This window comes from Homalodisca vitripennis, chromosome 6, assembly GCF_021130785.1.
Source record: "Homalodisca vitripennis isolate AUS2020 chromosome 6, UT_GWSS_2.1, whole genome shotgun sequence".
Classification (NCBI taxonomy): domain Eukaryota; kingdom Metazoa; phylum Arthropoda; class Insecta; order Hemiptera; family Cicadellidae; genus Homalodisca; species Homalodisca vitripennis.
The window spans coordinates 1,614,905-1,630,620 of NC_060212.1; the positions used below are offsets into that span (position 1 = coordinate 1,614,905).

At 34.2% G+C, this 15,716-nt stretch overlaps 1 protein-coding gene across 1 annotated transcript in view; it reads right to left on the bottom strand.

Annotated features, from left to right (window-relative positions):
* Nucleotides 1-548: 548 nt before the first annotated feature.
* LOC124365131 overlaps nt 549-15,716 on the bottom strand; it is a 37,329-nt gene continuing 22,161 nt past the window's right edge. The window contains exon 2 of the mRNA XM_046821082.1: nt 549-705. Coding sequence (XP_046677038.1) covers nt 549-705 — 157 coding nt within the window. The remainder of the gene's footprint in view (nt 706-15,716) is intronic.

The window sequence follows — 15,716 nt, forward strand, 5'->3', positions numbered from 1 at the left end:
ATGAGGGTTGAGACCGGTAAAAATAGTTGTAAAAATCTCGCCATCACTTATTTCTGGTCCAAGAATTTGGAAAATGCTAACAATGTCAGTAAGATAATCAGCATAAGGTTCTGACAGTCGTTGTTGTCTATACATGAGTTTAGACTGAATGTCTCTAATGGCCCTAGATGAGAAAAAGGTAAACCTAATTGTCTGCAGAGCATTCGGCCAGGTAGAGTCAGCACTCACGAGACCCATCCACACATCACGAAGTCTGCCTTCAGTGCGTGCCACAGCGTTTAATAGAATAGTTTTATCTGAACCTAAATTTAACTCTACTATTTTTTGGATTTTTACGAGAAATTCTGTTAGCTGAAATAAATCTGTACCAGAAGTAATGGGTACCTCTCTAAGCATATCCCGCAAAATGTTAGGGAATGAGACATCGTCCCTGTTATATGGCCTATTTTGGGTTGCAATTTCTTGGGCTACCGTCTTAGCAGTCGCTTCAATAGCATTTAAGGTCATTGTATGCAGACTCTTCACTAAACCACCAAGATCCACCGGCACTACAGGGGGGGCAGCACAGTACAAGTTCCTACTTCGTCCTGTTTTAAACTGGGATTATCCACTAAATCATCCGTTACGGGTACCCTTGGTTCATCCGCAGATTCCTCCAAGTCACTCACGACCCCTTCGCTAGACCGAGCCACAAATTCACTTAGCCTGCACACGCATGGCATCAAGCTTATCCTTGGGTTTAATTCCCCATAGCTTGCATTGTTCGCGGGCTTCCTCAATAGTCAACTTTTTAATCCAAGACACAGTCTTTGGAACATTATTTAAATCGAAGAACTTCATCTCGTAAAAGGTTCAATAATCAACAATAAATAAACACAAATCACAACAAACAAGTTAAACAATAAATTAATCAAAGACACATGAGAGCGTGGACAGATATTCCACACAAACTAGAGAGCAGTAAAAAAAATTCAGAAAAACATTAGGGCAACTTTACTGTGGTGTGTGAAAAAGTACAAGTTGTAAAAAAAAACTACTATAAATTTATAGTATTACAAATAAATAAAAGCATAAAGTACATTTCATTATTATTACCATGAAACCAAAATTCCAGTATCACCAACAGGTGAAGGCAGAAAAATACAACAAGTTTGGCTTTCAGAACAAAAAAAAAGTCGGTTGCCATCAGTCGGGGGTAGACTCAATTTGTTTTCCTCTCAAAAGGTTGAGAAAGTTCAAAGTATTCAAAAAAAACTAACAACACCTTTCAAAACCTAAAAGAATAAGAGAGGGAAAACAAAGTAAACAAAAGAATTAATCAAAAGCAAGAGCAACTGTACCGTAGAAGAGCAAAAAAAATATGTGGGAGCAAGTCGTAAAGTAGCGCTACAGGTAACTACTACATAAAGTTCAACAAGTCCCAAGTGAATAAGACACAAGCCCAAATATGTAAACTCTCCCTTTAAACTGTAAATAATTTAGAACACCCCCAAAAAAAAAAATCTCTTTTGAGGCCAAGAATCCAAAAAAAACCCCAGTGAAAAATTAAAAATTAAGAAATTAAAGACCAAAGGAAAAAAAAAAATTATTTAAACCACTTAAGGCTTAAATTAGGCTAAACTGAAATTTAGGTAAGTTAAACACCCGAAGCTGAATCAAGCAAGCTGACATATCAATCAATCCAAAGAGTCCACTAGGGTTTGGTATATTATAAAATAGTGAACCCTCAAGGTGGCAAAACTATAGTTTTAAAAGTTTGTAAAAGAAAGGATGTTTCAACATTTTGGAAAGAAAGTTTAGTTTTGTAAGTAATTAAAGCACTTATATGTATGTCAGCACGTCAAATCCAACCCAAGCTGCAACTTCATAAAAATTACAAAACAAGCCTAGGCCCATGTTACTTTCAAGACTAGTTGAAACTAAAGGTGTACTCCATATTAACTTTAACTGTTTTAATTTAAACAGGCAACTAGTCAAAAGAATCAAAGGGCTTTTAATAATAGACTATGAAAGAATTATTATTTTTACAATAACATTAAAGTTTTGAAGAAGGTTTTAGGAAAAAAAATTGCAAACTGTTAGACTAAATCAACCCCTTAAGCTTGAAACTGCCCTGAAACAATCAAATAGCATAGGCCTACATAAAAGTTTGACATATTTCTAAGTAGAAAAAATTATCAGATAAATTTAACAAGTAACACTTCACTTACCTTGTGTATAAGACTAAGATTAATTAACAAAATTTTGTAAGACTCGAATAAATTCAACACAATAGACAAAAATCATCAAATTAGTGCTATTAAAAATTTAAAACTCTTATCAACTTATAACATGTACAAGTGGTGTAAATCTGCTGGAAGAATAAATAAATAACTAAATAATTAATTAAATCCTAGAATAACAACAATTAATAGCATTTGGAACTAAGGGTAGGTGTGGAAAGGTTAAAAAATTTTAATTAAATCAGATGTAGAGATGAAATATCAGAAGGAAAGCAAAAGTTATATAAAAAAGAACACTTTTAATTATAAGCCAACCCAAAGTAAATAATCTGGTGAAACTGAATGGGGGTTTCAAAATGATTAACCAGAAAAGCTAAGAACTTTAAAAACAAAAGGTAGGCTATACATAGGCGGCAGTACAATACGCAGTCACCAACAGCATCTATGAAATCCTTCGACTTTACTTGCACAGATCTGAGCCAAAGTTTAAATTAAAATACTAAAAGGTGCTAATTAAAGTTTAGAAAGCACAAGTAATTAAGTACCAGGTATGTTTAAGGCAACAGGCTACACTGTAGGTGGAAAGTAAAAGTTAGGTTAAGAGTTAACTTGGTGAGAGAAAAAAAATTTATTTAAAATTGGTTTAAAGTAAAAATTTTAAGCTAGAAAAAATCAACCAAATTACCTATGCCTAAATAATTAGTGAGAATAAGTTACTAAAGTTTAAGAAATACTGCCACTCACATGTTCAATTATTACACAACTAGGCTTAGGTAGCAGTTGGTTGCAAGAACTGCTTGGCTCAGACCTGCACATTTAAAAACAAGCTACTTCGAAAAAGTTTAACATTTTGAGTAAAAAAAAAGGCAGTGTAAGGAAAATTTAGAAAACTAAAAAAATTTAGAAAAACGTCTACCCCTTTAAAAAAACTTAAAACTAGGACTTAGCTCTCATAGCTGTGTAGAATTCCTCCGCTCCCACCGGCAAGCCTAGCCTTCCATTTCAAACCACGCTCCTGCTACCAATATGCGACGATATTCGAAAACCGAATTATGGAAAGACTGGGTCCTAAATATTAAACGAGGTCGTGAAACGTTGATTGGAAGGTAGGCATACGATATTAACACCAAAACACCGTGCCGGTTCGTAGAGGGAGCGGGCAGCCAGCTTTGATTTTGTAACTCCGACCACAGAAAACTCCAAGATGTCCTTGCCCTTTCGAAGTCCAGAAGAGAAGAGGACAAGAAACCTAATTCCCGATATCTAGAAAACCTGAAAATACTAGAACCAATCAAAAAAGCCAGAAAGCCACAGAAAACATCTAGAAAGAGAACAACCAATCTGGTAAAACAGATGGCTCGACCAGCTGTAAGGAAACAGCTCCCGGTCCGTCCAAAGACCAACAAAATTAAAGTGGCAAACGCCACAAGGTGATTATAGAAAAAGAATTTCCTGAATGCCAATAATTACTAAAAATGCTAAAAGTATTTGAGTTGAGTATTTATTGTGCTCCAAGGTGATAGTGAATTGTAAAAGAAAATCAGATTGATTTGTTATTTTGCCTGTAAGGTATGTTAGCTAAAACAGCGGTTCACGAAACTGTTTCCAAACCACAGGTTACCTACAAGTAGCCACAAAGATTTTTATGAATTGTGCATAGTAACAAAATTATAACTAGGCACTAGCCCTAAAACATATATAACATATGCTTTCAGGCTATAGAGTCAGGCATCCTTCTACAGGGTGGAGCGCGGTAATTTGCTTTTTTGCACTGCAGGCTGTGGCGGCACTGTTGGTCGAAGAGAGGGGAGAGTGGGCGTGGCTTATAGTAGCTGAACGGGAGATTTGTATTCCTCCGCGTTCCAGTTGCCATCATGCAGTGGATACGAGAGGAGAGGTCGTTTTATGTTGAAGCGTATTTTTCAGATGCCCACTCGATCATTGCAGTGCAGCGTGCTTTCCGTTTACGATTCGCTGTTCCCCCACGCGGACGTGTTCCTGGTCGGCAATCAATTGCAAATTGGGTAAACTGCATTCAGAACAGCAGGGAATGTGTCATGGTGTACGAAGGGGACCTCAGAGAAGGATTAAAACACCGGAAAACATCAATAGAGTTAGAGCAGCAGTACTGCAATCTCCAAAAACGCTCTACTCGGAAGCAATCACTTGCTCTTGGCATTTCAAGACGTTCTCCCCACCGGATTCTTTATGATGAAACTGAGATTTCACCCGTATAAAATGTGCGTGGGTCCATAATTGACAGCACGGGGACTATTTGACACGGCGTACTTCTTGTGAAGACATGCTTGCAACTATACCGCGTGACGCAATTGTGTTCTTTTCTGATGAGGCACACTTTCACCTCAGTGGGTGTGTCAACAAGCAAAACATGCGCTACTGGAGTGAAACAAACCACAGAGAAGTCCACCAGAGACCTCTGCATTCGGACCGCGTCACTTTGTGGTGCGCCATATCACGAGTAGGCATTATTGGCCCTTACTTTTTTCAGAATAACCGTCGTGCCATAACTGTGAACTCCGAACAGTACATGACTATGATACAGGATTTTTTTCAGCCGGCTCTTGAGGCAATGCAATTAGAGGATACATGGTTCCAACAGGATAGTGCCACTGCACACACAGCGGAGGGTTACCATGAAATTGTTTGAGGGCAAATGTTTCCTGGACGGCTTATCTCTTTGAGGGTGCTGTGAACTGGTCGGCACGCTCACCAGACTTAGCCCCATGCGATGTTTTCCTTTGGGGTTACCTGAAGTCGAAGGTGTGTATCAACCGTCCCAACACCTTGGAAGACCTAAGGGACAAAATTGAGGCTGAAATTGGCAGAATACCAGTCGAACATGCATTATTAGAGTTAATGTAAACTTCAGAAAACGTATGCAGCAGTGTGTGGATGCCGAAGGTCGACATTTGCCAGATATATTATTTAAAAACCATGTAATTTTAAAATTCCCTTTCTGATAAATATAATTATAATAAAATATAATTTTTTCTAATGTTCATAATTTTTTTATTTCATTTCCAAATCAGCAAACTACCGCACTCCACCCTGTAACAACTGATTTGTTAATTTAAACATCTTCAGTTTGGGAAACTCATTACTCCTTATCCTGATATGGTTGTCTTGTGACACGGTATCAGAAGCAATATTGGGATTCGCAATCCTGGCTCAAAGACTTATCTTCATATTCTTCACAGAATCCATACTCATTACACAGGAACCAGCAATTTTCATTATTTATTGAGTAGGTATTTTGGTTTTTATCCATTTTTCGATTGAAATAATTGTTACATTTATTTTTGAAAAAAAATATAACTAATCTAATTTCATTCATTCCGGTTTCAGGCTTACTATAGGTTGCATCGTTGCTTTTATAACTATGTAAAAGGTACTTACGATGCAACGGTTAAAGCTCACGAAGGAAGAATATTACACTTGCAAATATGTTTGTCATATTTCCACATTTCTGAGAGATAAATGTTCCATAAGCTGTGAATTTATGTCGACATACCTTGGTCAGAGAGACGCTTGTGCACATGCATTAGCTGCACACAGTAATTCTATCTTACGTGGTTTTGAACTTTTAATTACAATAGCATGACATGTTTATATTCCCAACATCACTGTTGTGGTAGTTTGTTAGTAAAAATCTGCACCTCATATTTAAAAATAACTATAACATATTATTCTGCTTAGGACATGTATCATTATTATAGTTATCTTAATTTCAGCTTAATAGCTTCACAGTGTTCCCTAAACCATCTTCTCGCCCGTAAAACCCAACGAGCATAGGGCTATTATGCAAGATCATAAACTAATATTGGGTTGTAAGGGTATAATTGAAGCTATGCATTCTGACCTGAAATATAATATATAATAACGAAAGGTATAAACTCAAAAAGGGACTAAAGGGAACAGCAGAGTGTATTTTAAAATAATTTAAAACTTTTTTAGAGTAACTTTCTTGAAGAATACAATGGAAATTACGATAAAAGTGCGTATTTTTATGGTTTAATAGACGATGTGAGTGAAATTATTTTTTTATACAATACACATGGGGTCGAAAATGTTCCGGTTTAGAGAAAAATTTAGATTTTATGAAAATCCTCCTTGTAGGCTATACGTGGTGGTTCCAATAATATTGGGACATAAAAAACTAAAATACTGAAACTAAAAGCATTTATTCATTGTTAAAAGTAAAATAAAACCACTTCTCATGCAAACAGAAAAGTAAAAAAATACTAACAATTTGTTCAGCCTCGAAAAAAAATGGGAGAAATTTAAAACATTTTCTGTTATAATTTTGTTTCACATCATGTGATTATCTAACGTGTTTATAGCGAAGTTTTTTTACCAGCTTTGCATGTTTGGACACTTGCCTACTAGGGAGGGTTCCAAAAGTTCTGAATTTTCTCGGAAACAATACATCTGCAAACCCGATGAGAATTCGACAAAAGACGTATTCACTTTCCTCTGTCAAACCTGAAATACGTATGAGCTTTTTATCGGAATCACCCTGTATATAAAAAACCTTTTTATCCTTTACTGTATGCTACAGTTAATAAAATATAAATTTATAAATATTTATCCATTATTTTATTGTGTATAAATAATTTTGACACATTTATAAAGATTACCTTTCCAGAAATATATATTAATTGAGAAGGAGAAGAATTCTCTCATTCAGTAGTCATTGCGGTGTCACGTGACAATATCAGCTGTTGGTGTGATGTCACAGCGAAAAGTTACCGAACCTCGCTTCAGTTGCTGCACGAGTAGAGTGGGTGTTGTTCATTTGTACTTTACTTAGGAAATGGCGTAAAATGTCTCCGAACTCATTGAACTTCTTGAAACTTCTTATTCGTTATTATGATCCAGGAATATTTCTCGGGATTATTGTTACTGTAAAGAACTACATGTTTGTAGTTTCTGATATTGCTGTATATGTATATCACTAGCACATTTTTAATGTGCATTTCGAAAAAATAGCAGATTACTAACTTACCGTCCCTTCCTTTCACATTTACATGATGAATCATAAGTAAGCAATTATATATTTTATGGAAACAACCCTATGGACTGAATATTGTGCATACAGTGTTTTTATTTACAGGCAACATTTGATATTTAAGGGAAACACTAGAGAATATTAATAGTAAAATAACCATGGTGGTATACAAAAACATTCAAGAATAAATACATTTTTAAACTAACTGACTAACTGTCACACAATATTTTGACACTAGACTTATGTTAGCTAAATTTTTAGATTAAAATGAGTTTTAAACTTCAAATTTCGCCAGCATCCCCAATGAAGACGATACCATGTATCAATGTGTATAATCAAAAAACACTGTATAGTTCATAAGATGTTAGTAGTATGTATATTATGTTACATGTGTGCTTATTTTAGTTTCATAATATGCAATGTATTAAATACTTTCAATAGGTTCTGCTAGTTATTACAACTCTTATTTTTAATATGATTGGTATTAATGAAATACCTTATTGTAAAGAAAAGTAAACAAATTTAACTGTTGAAAAATATTCAACAATTGTGAATATTCATCAAAAAAATTTATTACTTCTTAAATTGTTCTCTATTGCCATAATCAATTTATTATTGATGTTTATAGAGTTTGCATTAGATAAATATTAATCCATATTATGTTAATTGCTAGTGAATATTCAATTTAGTTTATCCAAATCAGCTATTAATTAAAATAAACACATAAAAAACAGATCATTTATCAAGTTACAAAAACAGTATAGAAGACTGTTATAAAAAAAACTCTTTCTACTAACCTGTATAACGTTTATAAAACCCCTCTGTAAATACTAACCCACAACTGACCCCCCACCCTGAGTTTAACTAGGAACTTGTACACGGTTGAAGTTTCAGTTGGAACCAACTGCGCATTTTAGCTTATCCGATCCTCAACTATACCTTAATCCTTAGACTTTACTATCTCTGATCGTATAGTCACTTTGAAGGAAAATGCATAAACAAATTACGTAATAAACTGTCGGATTTAAATATGAAAACTTATATTTTCATGGTATCAAATTTATATGAATTGATTTAAGAAAAAATACTTCCTTCTCTAATCCTTCACTTTATTTATATCAAGTTATTCCCAATTGTTCTTTCTAGGAGATTGCTTGGCTCTAATCTCCTAACGATAACTTTTCCATCTACTCTTTTGATTATGTTTGTTCGTGTTAGTTTAGATTCCGTATGTAATCATTTTATTTTCTTTTGACAAGAAGTTTGTAAGAAGATCCACAATAGTATGAGAGTTAATTAATCAGGTTTATGTTCAATTCATACAATTATTTTGTTATGCGAGTTAACCGAATATGACAACAAAATCGTAGAAAAACACATTTTTTTTAAAAGTAGTCCTAAGGATGCTCTGAAAGATATTGAATGTAAAACGATCAAGAGGTCATATTATTTCTTGCATTGATGCTGATGATTATATTTTACATAATAATAACAATATCTGCCTTTATAAATCCCTATGGGATTCAAGTCTAGTCTAAAGAAAGCTTAAGGGTTATTAAATTGTGGGCTTGTGTAGAGGACCCAAGTAGAAAAAAATGTACTGGACGCTAGGCTGATTCCAGTAGTAAAAAAGATACGCTTTCAACGAAATTCTCATTTCCTGAGCGAGAAAGGGATTAAATCCAACCATATAAGTTTATAACATTGAGTGTAAGTACTGTAAAAATTTAAAAAACTAGATGGTATATTTGTGATTTATTTAATATAAGATTTTAAATGTTTTAACATAAAACGCATTGATTCTCGAACTTATTAGTAAACTGAGTTATATATTTTAAAATTTTTACTATACTAAAATATAAGATAGGTAAATTGTCACATCTTTCGTCAACAAATTTCCAGCACACCCAACGAGACTACTGGTAATATATGTTGCAATACTAAGGAATGACTTGCAATGAAACAAACAAGTCTATGATGAGTAATTTCTTGTTTTACCATTATTGTGGTGTGCATTGGTTCAGGACTTAGCAACAACAGGGTGCAAATCAACGATGTTCGCGCCTGCGGGTTTATGCATTATTTGACCCAATTGCTGAGCCCAGGGTATTTACAATGTTTGGTACATATTTCTCTAAAATTATGTAATAAGATATAACGTAAGGTTTAACTGTGCGGAGAAAATTTTTGACGTCTATACTTCAAATACTTTTACTTAATAGATAGCTTTCTTTGAAACCACGCTCGATGAAGAATAACATTCTTACTACTTTATTTTGTGTAATGCACAATTTCTCGTTTGTGTTTAATGTATCGTGTAAGTATAGGCAGCCTGTTGCAGTTTGCAATGTTCCGTCTAAATATTGATGAGATGGACGTTTTGTTGGAGAAATATCAAACTAATTATAACAAATAGAAACATATTCGCCATAATTTTTTTTTCTCTTTATGTTTTATACGAGAATTACAGAAAAGTTCGATAATTATTACATAGAATGTTAACGGACGTTACTTACCCCCAAATATAGTAACCATGACAGCTTTTTAGTTTTTGCTTTTTAATTATACAAAGGTTTCTTCAATTCTTCGGGTGTGAATAAAAAAACAAAAACATAAAATGAAAATTTGTCCACCCGTCCCCTCAAGGAGGCAGGCTTTTGCTATATGGTTATCAAATTGGTTTTATGTAAAAAAAAAAAAAACAAATTGAGGCATGTTCAAGTGACTGGTCCTTTGGAAAAAGCTCCTAGGGATGTATGACTTTATTTCCAAAACTACCAAACTAAAACAATCACAAGGGAAAAAAATGGAGTGTGTTGTTTGTTCTGGGTTGTTCCCTCGTCCACGACGAATATCACTGATCACGCACCACCATGTTCTCAAGTCTGGTACGCCGGGCTTGGGACATAGGATAGAAACGGAGGGGCCATTGTGGTGTTTGCGTTTCCCTCATTAGTACGTAGGCTATCCAGGCGCAGGAGCTATAGTTGCCCTGATATCAGATGGGTATATCTATTAACATTGATTCTAACATAGAATTCTACGGCCTTGGTAAATCTTGTAGTGAAAACTTTTAGTTAATCAAAACAGTTCAGTACTTGTCCACCCCATTCGCTGATACGTTAAAGCACATAGCAGTCATCTCCTATGTCTTAGAATCACCAGTAAAGCACGTGGAGAGCTAGTTAGGTGAATTAGTTCTGGATATTGTGAATATTCTGCAACTTTAACGTAATAAAAAGTTATGTTCCAGTAGTTTAAAACAGGGTCAAATATTGTCAACAACCCTGTAAGACTTTGGGGAAAAAACTGTGATGTTAGTTTTAAGGTGATCCTATATAGTATATAGATACTTAAATTCAATTGGATAATATTAATAATGTAAAAACCATGCCTTTAGATAAGTAAAATCATCTATCAAGTAAAACAACCAGTTACGCTGTTGAAAAATTCGATTTCAAGCCTAGAAAAAATTGAAAAGTACTACGATATCAACAAAAAATAACAATGAAATGTATTCTTGAAAAGTCGATCAAATTTAATAGCCAATACACAACCACGATACATTTAAAAGGAAAAACCATTTAGATTTATATATTATAATTACCATATATAGCGATATGACATCTTGTTTTCATACATTATGGTATGTATTCTCCTATGTAAACGGAATTGAGCCCACATAATAGAAACCTTATTGGTCATTTTTTTCCCCCATAGATCCCCTCCCTCAATACGATTGTGTAAAGAGGTAACTAATAATGGAACAGTAACGAGTGTGATGTTAAGTATGGATTTGAGTAGTTAATACAAAATATAGCAAAAATCGCATTTGAAAACAATTTAATGATTTTTAAATATATGAAAAAAAAAAAATAACCTTCCTACTTCAATATTGGATAACTGGTTAACCCGTCTTTCAACAAAAGGTCTCCATGAATTAATTCTCTAACCTCTTTTAAATATATATATTTAACCTCTGTCTTTAGATTACTTTTAAAGGGTGAGCCCTTAGATAATATACTCGTGTTTTGACTGTTGTGAATTAGAAGTTATCCTAAGATACTTAGCCAAATAATGATATTTATCCTTTTAAAATGTAGCTTATTTTGTAAAAAAACTTATTTTTATTTAGTGACAAGTACTTTCGGAGAAAACCTAAATATAAAAATATTCTAATTTATCGTAATACACACAACCCCCCCCGCGGTTTTAACCGAGAGCATTTATTCACAACTGTTCGCCTCCAATGGTCGTAAAAAGTAAAGTGCTCTGTACAAAGTATCGTGTTTCAGGTGAAGAAATGGAGTCGACCGGGAAGAAATTTCATGGAATAAAACCATTCAAGTTTTGTAATAAGTTTAAAAAGGGTATTTACAGCCAGAGAATATTTAATAATAAAACAATGTAAAAGAAATCCGTTATACAAAAAGGCTCAAAAAAAAAACTTTTACCTTGGCTTTAATGCTTCATCTATTAAGTTTTTTACCAATACTCGTATGAAATCTTAGAAATAAATAAATAAAAATAAATTCCTGAAAGTAATATTTGTTTGAAGACTAACAACACTTGTGACAATAACTTATTATTCTTCCATAAATAATAACAAAAACCTCCTATTTAAAAATGAAAAAGTTTCCATTTCATATAATTTTATGTACAAGTATATTTCAATTAAAGCAAAAGATACAAAAACATGTTCTTATTTTTTTAAATTCAATACTTGTAGATTCACCAGAGTATGATTTTAATATAAATATAAACACTGTCTTAAATGTCGGTCACTAGTATAATATTTATTCCACTAAATTAAAAAGTGAATTTTTTAAAATAATACATATTTAAGATATAAAAAAAAGTATATTAGTTTATGGCTATTTATAATCATTATGATAACAAAATAGTGAGACTTTCCCCGTGTTGGATAAAATTCGTTTTATTGTCGATAAAAAAAAATATTTAGGTTAATAAATTTTAAGGATTTAATTTGGCTTAGAATATTGTGCTGAAAATGAATGAAGGAGAAAAAAAACAAACATCAATACATTTCCGTATTCTTTCAAAAAACATAGAGGCTCTTTTGGGTGTAGTGGTAGGTATCACTCGCCAGTAACAAGGGTAAATTCCGGGGGTCAATTCATGTCCTTAGGCCAAGGTAACTAAAAGTTTTGTCTGGGGATGGGGGAAAACTCTAAACACAAGTAAAAAAAAAGGTTTCTATTTTAACATCCATTATAACCAATAATTTCAGGTACCTTATTAAAGAGCTCTCTATGTACAATGTAACGTAGCTGTACAGTAAACCTCTGTTTGATAATCATTTTAGTACACATGTAAATTCGCATCCTCCATTTTTTAAAAAATGGGTGGGAAAAAGCTATTCATTTTAGAAAAGGAAAATTTCTACGAGGGTAAAGTGGAAAAAATTTAAATGTAGACTTATTAATTTTCCGTAATTTTAAAATTGACAATAAAATAAACTATAAACAAAATTTTGGAAATTTGGGCGGAGGAATTATTTATAAATTTTATTTAAGAACACCATAAGTTATCTTGCCCCCCCCCCCCCCCACCCCCCCCCCCCCCCACCCCCCCCCCCCCCCACCCCCCCCCCCCCCCACCCCCCCCCCCCCCCACCCCCCCCCCCCCCCACCCATGATGTGGTGCTATAATTATGTCTTGTGGGGCTGTTACCTCTGTTACTTGCTGTACTTCTAATTCCTGTGTGTTTTTAAAATTCTTGGATGTCTAACTGCCACTGTTCATTTCATAGGTATTATATGTTCAATGTGATATTTGGTAATTTTTATTGTTTTATTTTTATAGTTTTAACTCCACGCAGTTCTGAAATAGGAATATGTTTCCTACCAATATAGGGGCTGTTTAGATCAGGTGTCACATAAAACGTGTCTTCAAGTATTACTTTGCCAATTTTTATGGCGATCTTTGTTGAACCCAAAAACTGTTAATGGTATACCGTTAGCCGATATCAACGAGGGTATGTTGCTAGTATTTAATTTTGTTTCACAAACTAGGTCTGCTCTAATAATGTTTATGTTACATCCTGTATCTATAATGCAGGGTACTGGATGTCGAGGGTTTGTGGTCAAGGCTACGTCTATTGTTAGGACAGGTATCTTCTTCTTGGTTTTATTTTCGCAATTAAATATGAGTTCATAAATATCCTCTAATAATAATGTTTTATTTTTCCTCGGTCTGTGTATCCTGTCTTGCGTTATTTCTTGCAAGTTAGTACAATCTATCATATTTCTGTTTCTTCTGTTGCTCTATGTGATTTAAAATCTGTATAGTGTCTATCTCAATGGTTTCTTCCAATCCAGTATGTGTGTTTACCTCCCCCATACTACAATCTGGGTCCTGTTTTACGTGCGCTACCCCCTTTAATACACTAGGTTTTATCTGTCGTGTGAAATTTTCTGAGACTGCAAGGTTTCTTGTAAAGCTGGGTTTATTTATATTTGTTGTCCCCGAGGGGTTTGGTTCGCTTAGGGTTGGTGTTGGATTGAAGACAGATTGAAGTTTTATGGTGTGTATAGGCTTTTGCATAATAGGTTGTTCAATTTCTTCCATCTTCTTTAAGGGTGGGAATTCTTTGATTATAATCTATGGCTTTAAATATCACTTCTGAACTGGTCTTTCCAGGGGTTGATAGTGGTATTTACTTTGGGGTTAGTTGGAGTAAATGTCATAGAATTATACATTTGTAAGTTTGTCGATTCCTTTGGTTTAAAATCTATAGTGTTATTTGTTTTCGCTTTTAGTAAGGGGGAAGTTCGGTAAGGGGTTAGTATAACCTCCCACTATTTCCCGTTTTTTTGTTGATTCTGTTTTATAATAATTAGACTTGTAACATGATTCGATATTGTGGTTTGTTCGCTTGCAGTACCTGCAGAAACAGCTCTTGTGTATTGTTGGTTTTAGGTGCTAAGCGGTTACTTTGGGGTTGAGAAGTTAATGAACGTTGCTTGAACCAACATTGTTCAGTATTATGGTTGTTCTTTACGGCAAATAGTGCAATACCTATTTTGTCTAGCAGGTTGTATTTGGGAATGGTTTTGGTCTTCTCCTATCACTGAAAGTAAACGTGTTTAATCATAGGTGGCCTTTGGGTTTGTTTGGGGTAGTTTTGGGCTTTCCATATGTCTATTTCTGGTGAGGACTAGGTGTTCTATCATATCTTGGCTTATATTTTGAGTTTTCCATACGGGGATGGAGACCTTTCGTACCTGTGGTTATGATTTGAAATTTGGTTTGTAGTTAGGGTAGCTACTAAATTGGTTAGGGTGTTAACTTCTGCTTGTAGTTTATGGATGATGTTTTTTTCATATAAGGGTGTACTATAGGGTCTGTTTGCTGCAACCCTATTTGTATCTTTCTTTGTTTTTTTTATTTGTGTTAGAACTAGCTGTTCTGTAATTTTTTAAATTAGTCTCTAGATCACTTAAGGTGTCGTTTTTCAGTCCTATAAACTCGTTCACAGATTTCTGGTTTTTTTTAGTCCCTGTATGATAATAATGTATAATTTTGCTTGTCCTGTATTGTAGGGTCATATCTTCGGCATGTTGTTAATATATCTAAAAAATAGTTTAGTGTTGGCTCGTTCTCTCCCTGTATTTTGTGTTCTAAAATCATTTGTAGACTCTGGGTTTGTGCTAATGGAGTGAAAGCCTCTATGAAACTTTTAGCAAGTTGATCCCATTGTATGGCTTCCCCTAGTTGTTTTTTGCTTATAATATTTGAACCAAGTTAGTGCTGTGCCTGATAAATGCGCTGGGAATAAATTAACTTTAGTGTTATCTGTCCATCTGTTTGAAAAGTTGCTGCTGCAACTAAGAATTTGTCTAAAAAAATCTTGTGGATTTTCGCTCTGGAGACCTGTGTAAGTCCCAGCTGATATTAGCGGTATGATTTCCCCCATGGTTGCTGTGTTCGTTCTGTCAGGTAGTGTGAGTGGCTCGTAATGTTGTGCTAAGGTTGGGGGTGCTTGTGTCTTGATGTCCGCCTCAGGGTTATGTTACTATGTCGTATAAATTTGTTCTCTGCACTAGAAAATCCTCGATTGTAGCTAGATGCTTTATAGTTTTCCCTGTCCTCTTCACTTAGGTGAGTTTTTCGTGTAGTTTAAATAATTAAATATGGTTTTAATATTAGGGTGACTTGCGCTTATACGTGTTAAGTTCTTAAGTGCCGCTAGGATAGGTCTGAGGTCTGCTACAGTGTCTGTGTCTCTAGATAGAATTCCATATTCATTTAATATTTTTTATTATGTCACTTTTGGAAGTCCTATATGTGTCTAATGGTATTAAATCTTCATGTAGTATGGTTTCCATTTTAGTTATACATGGTCCATTGATGTACCTCGTTAGTTTACTTGGCGTTACTCTAATTACGGGTTTGAAAAATATTTTTGAGTTATTGGAAATTTCATTTATCTTTTAGGTAAA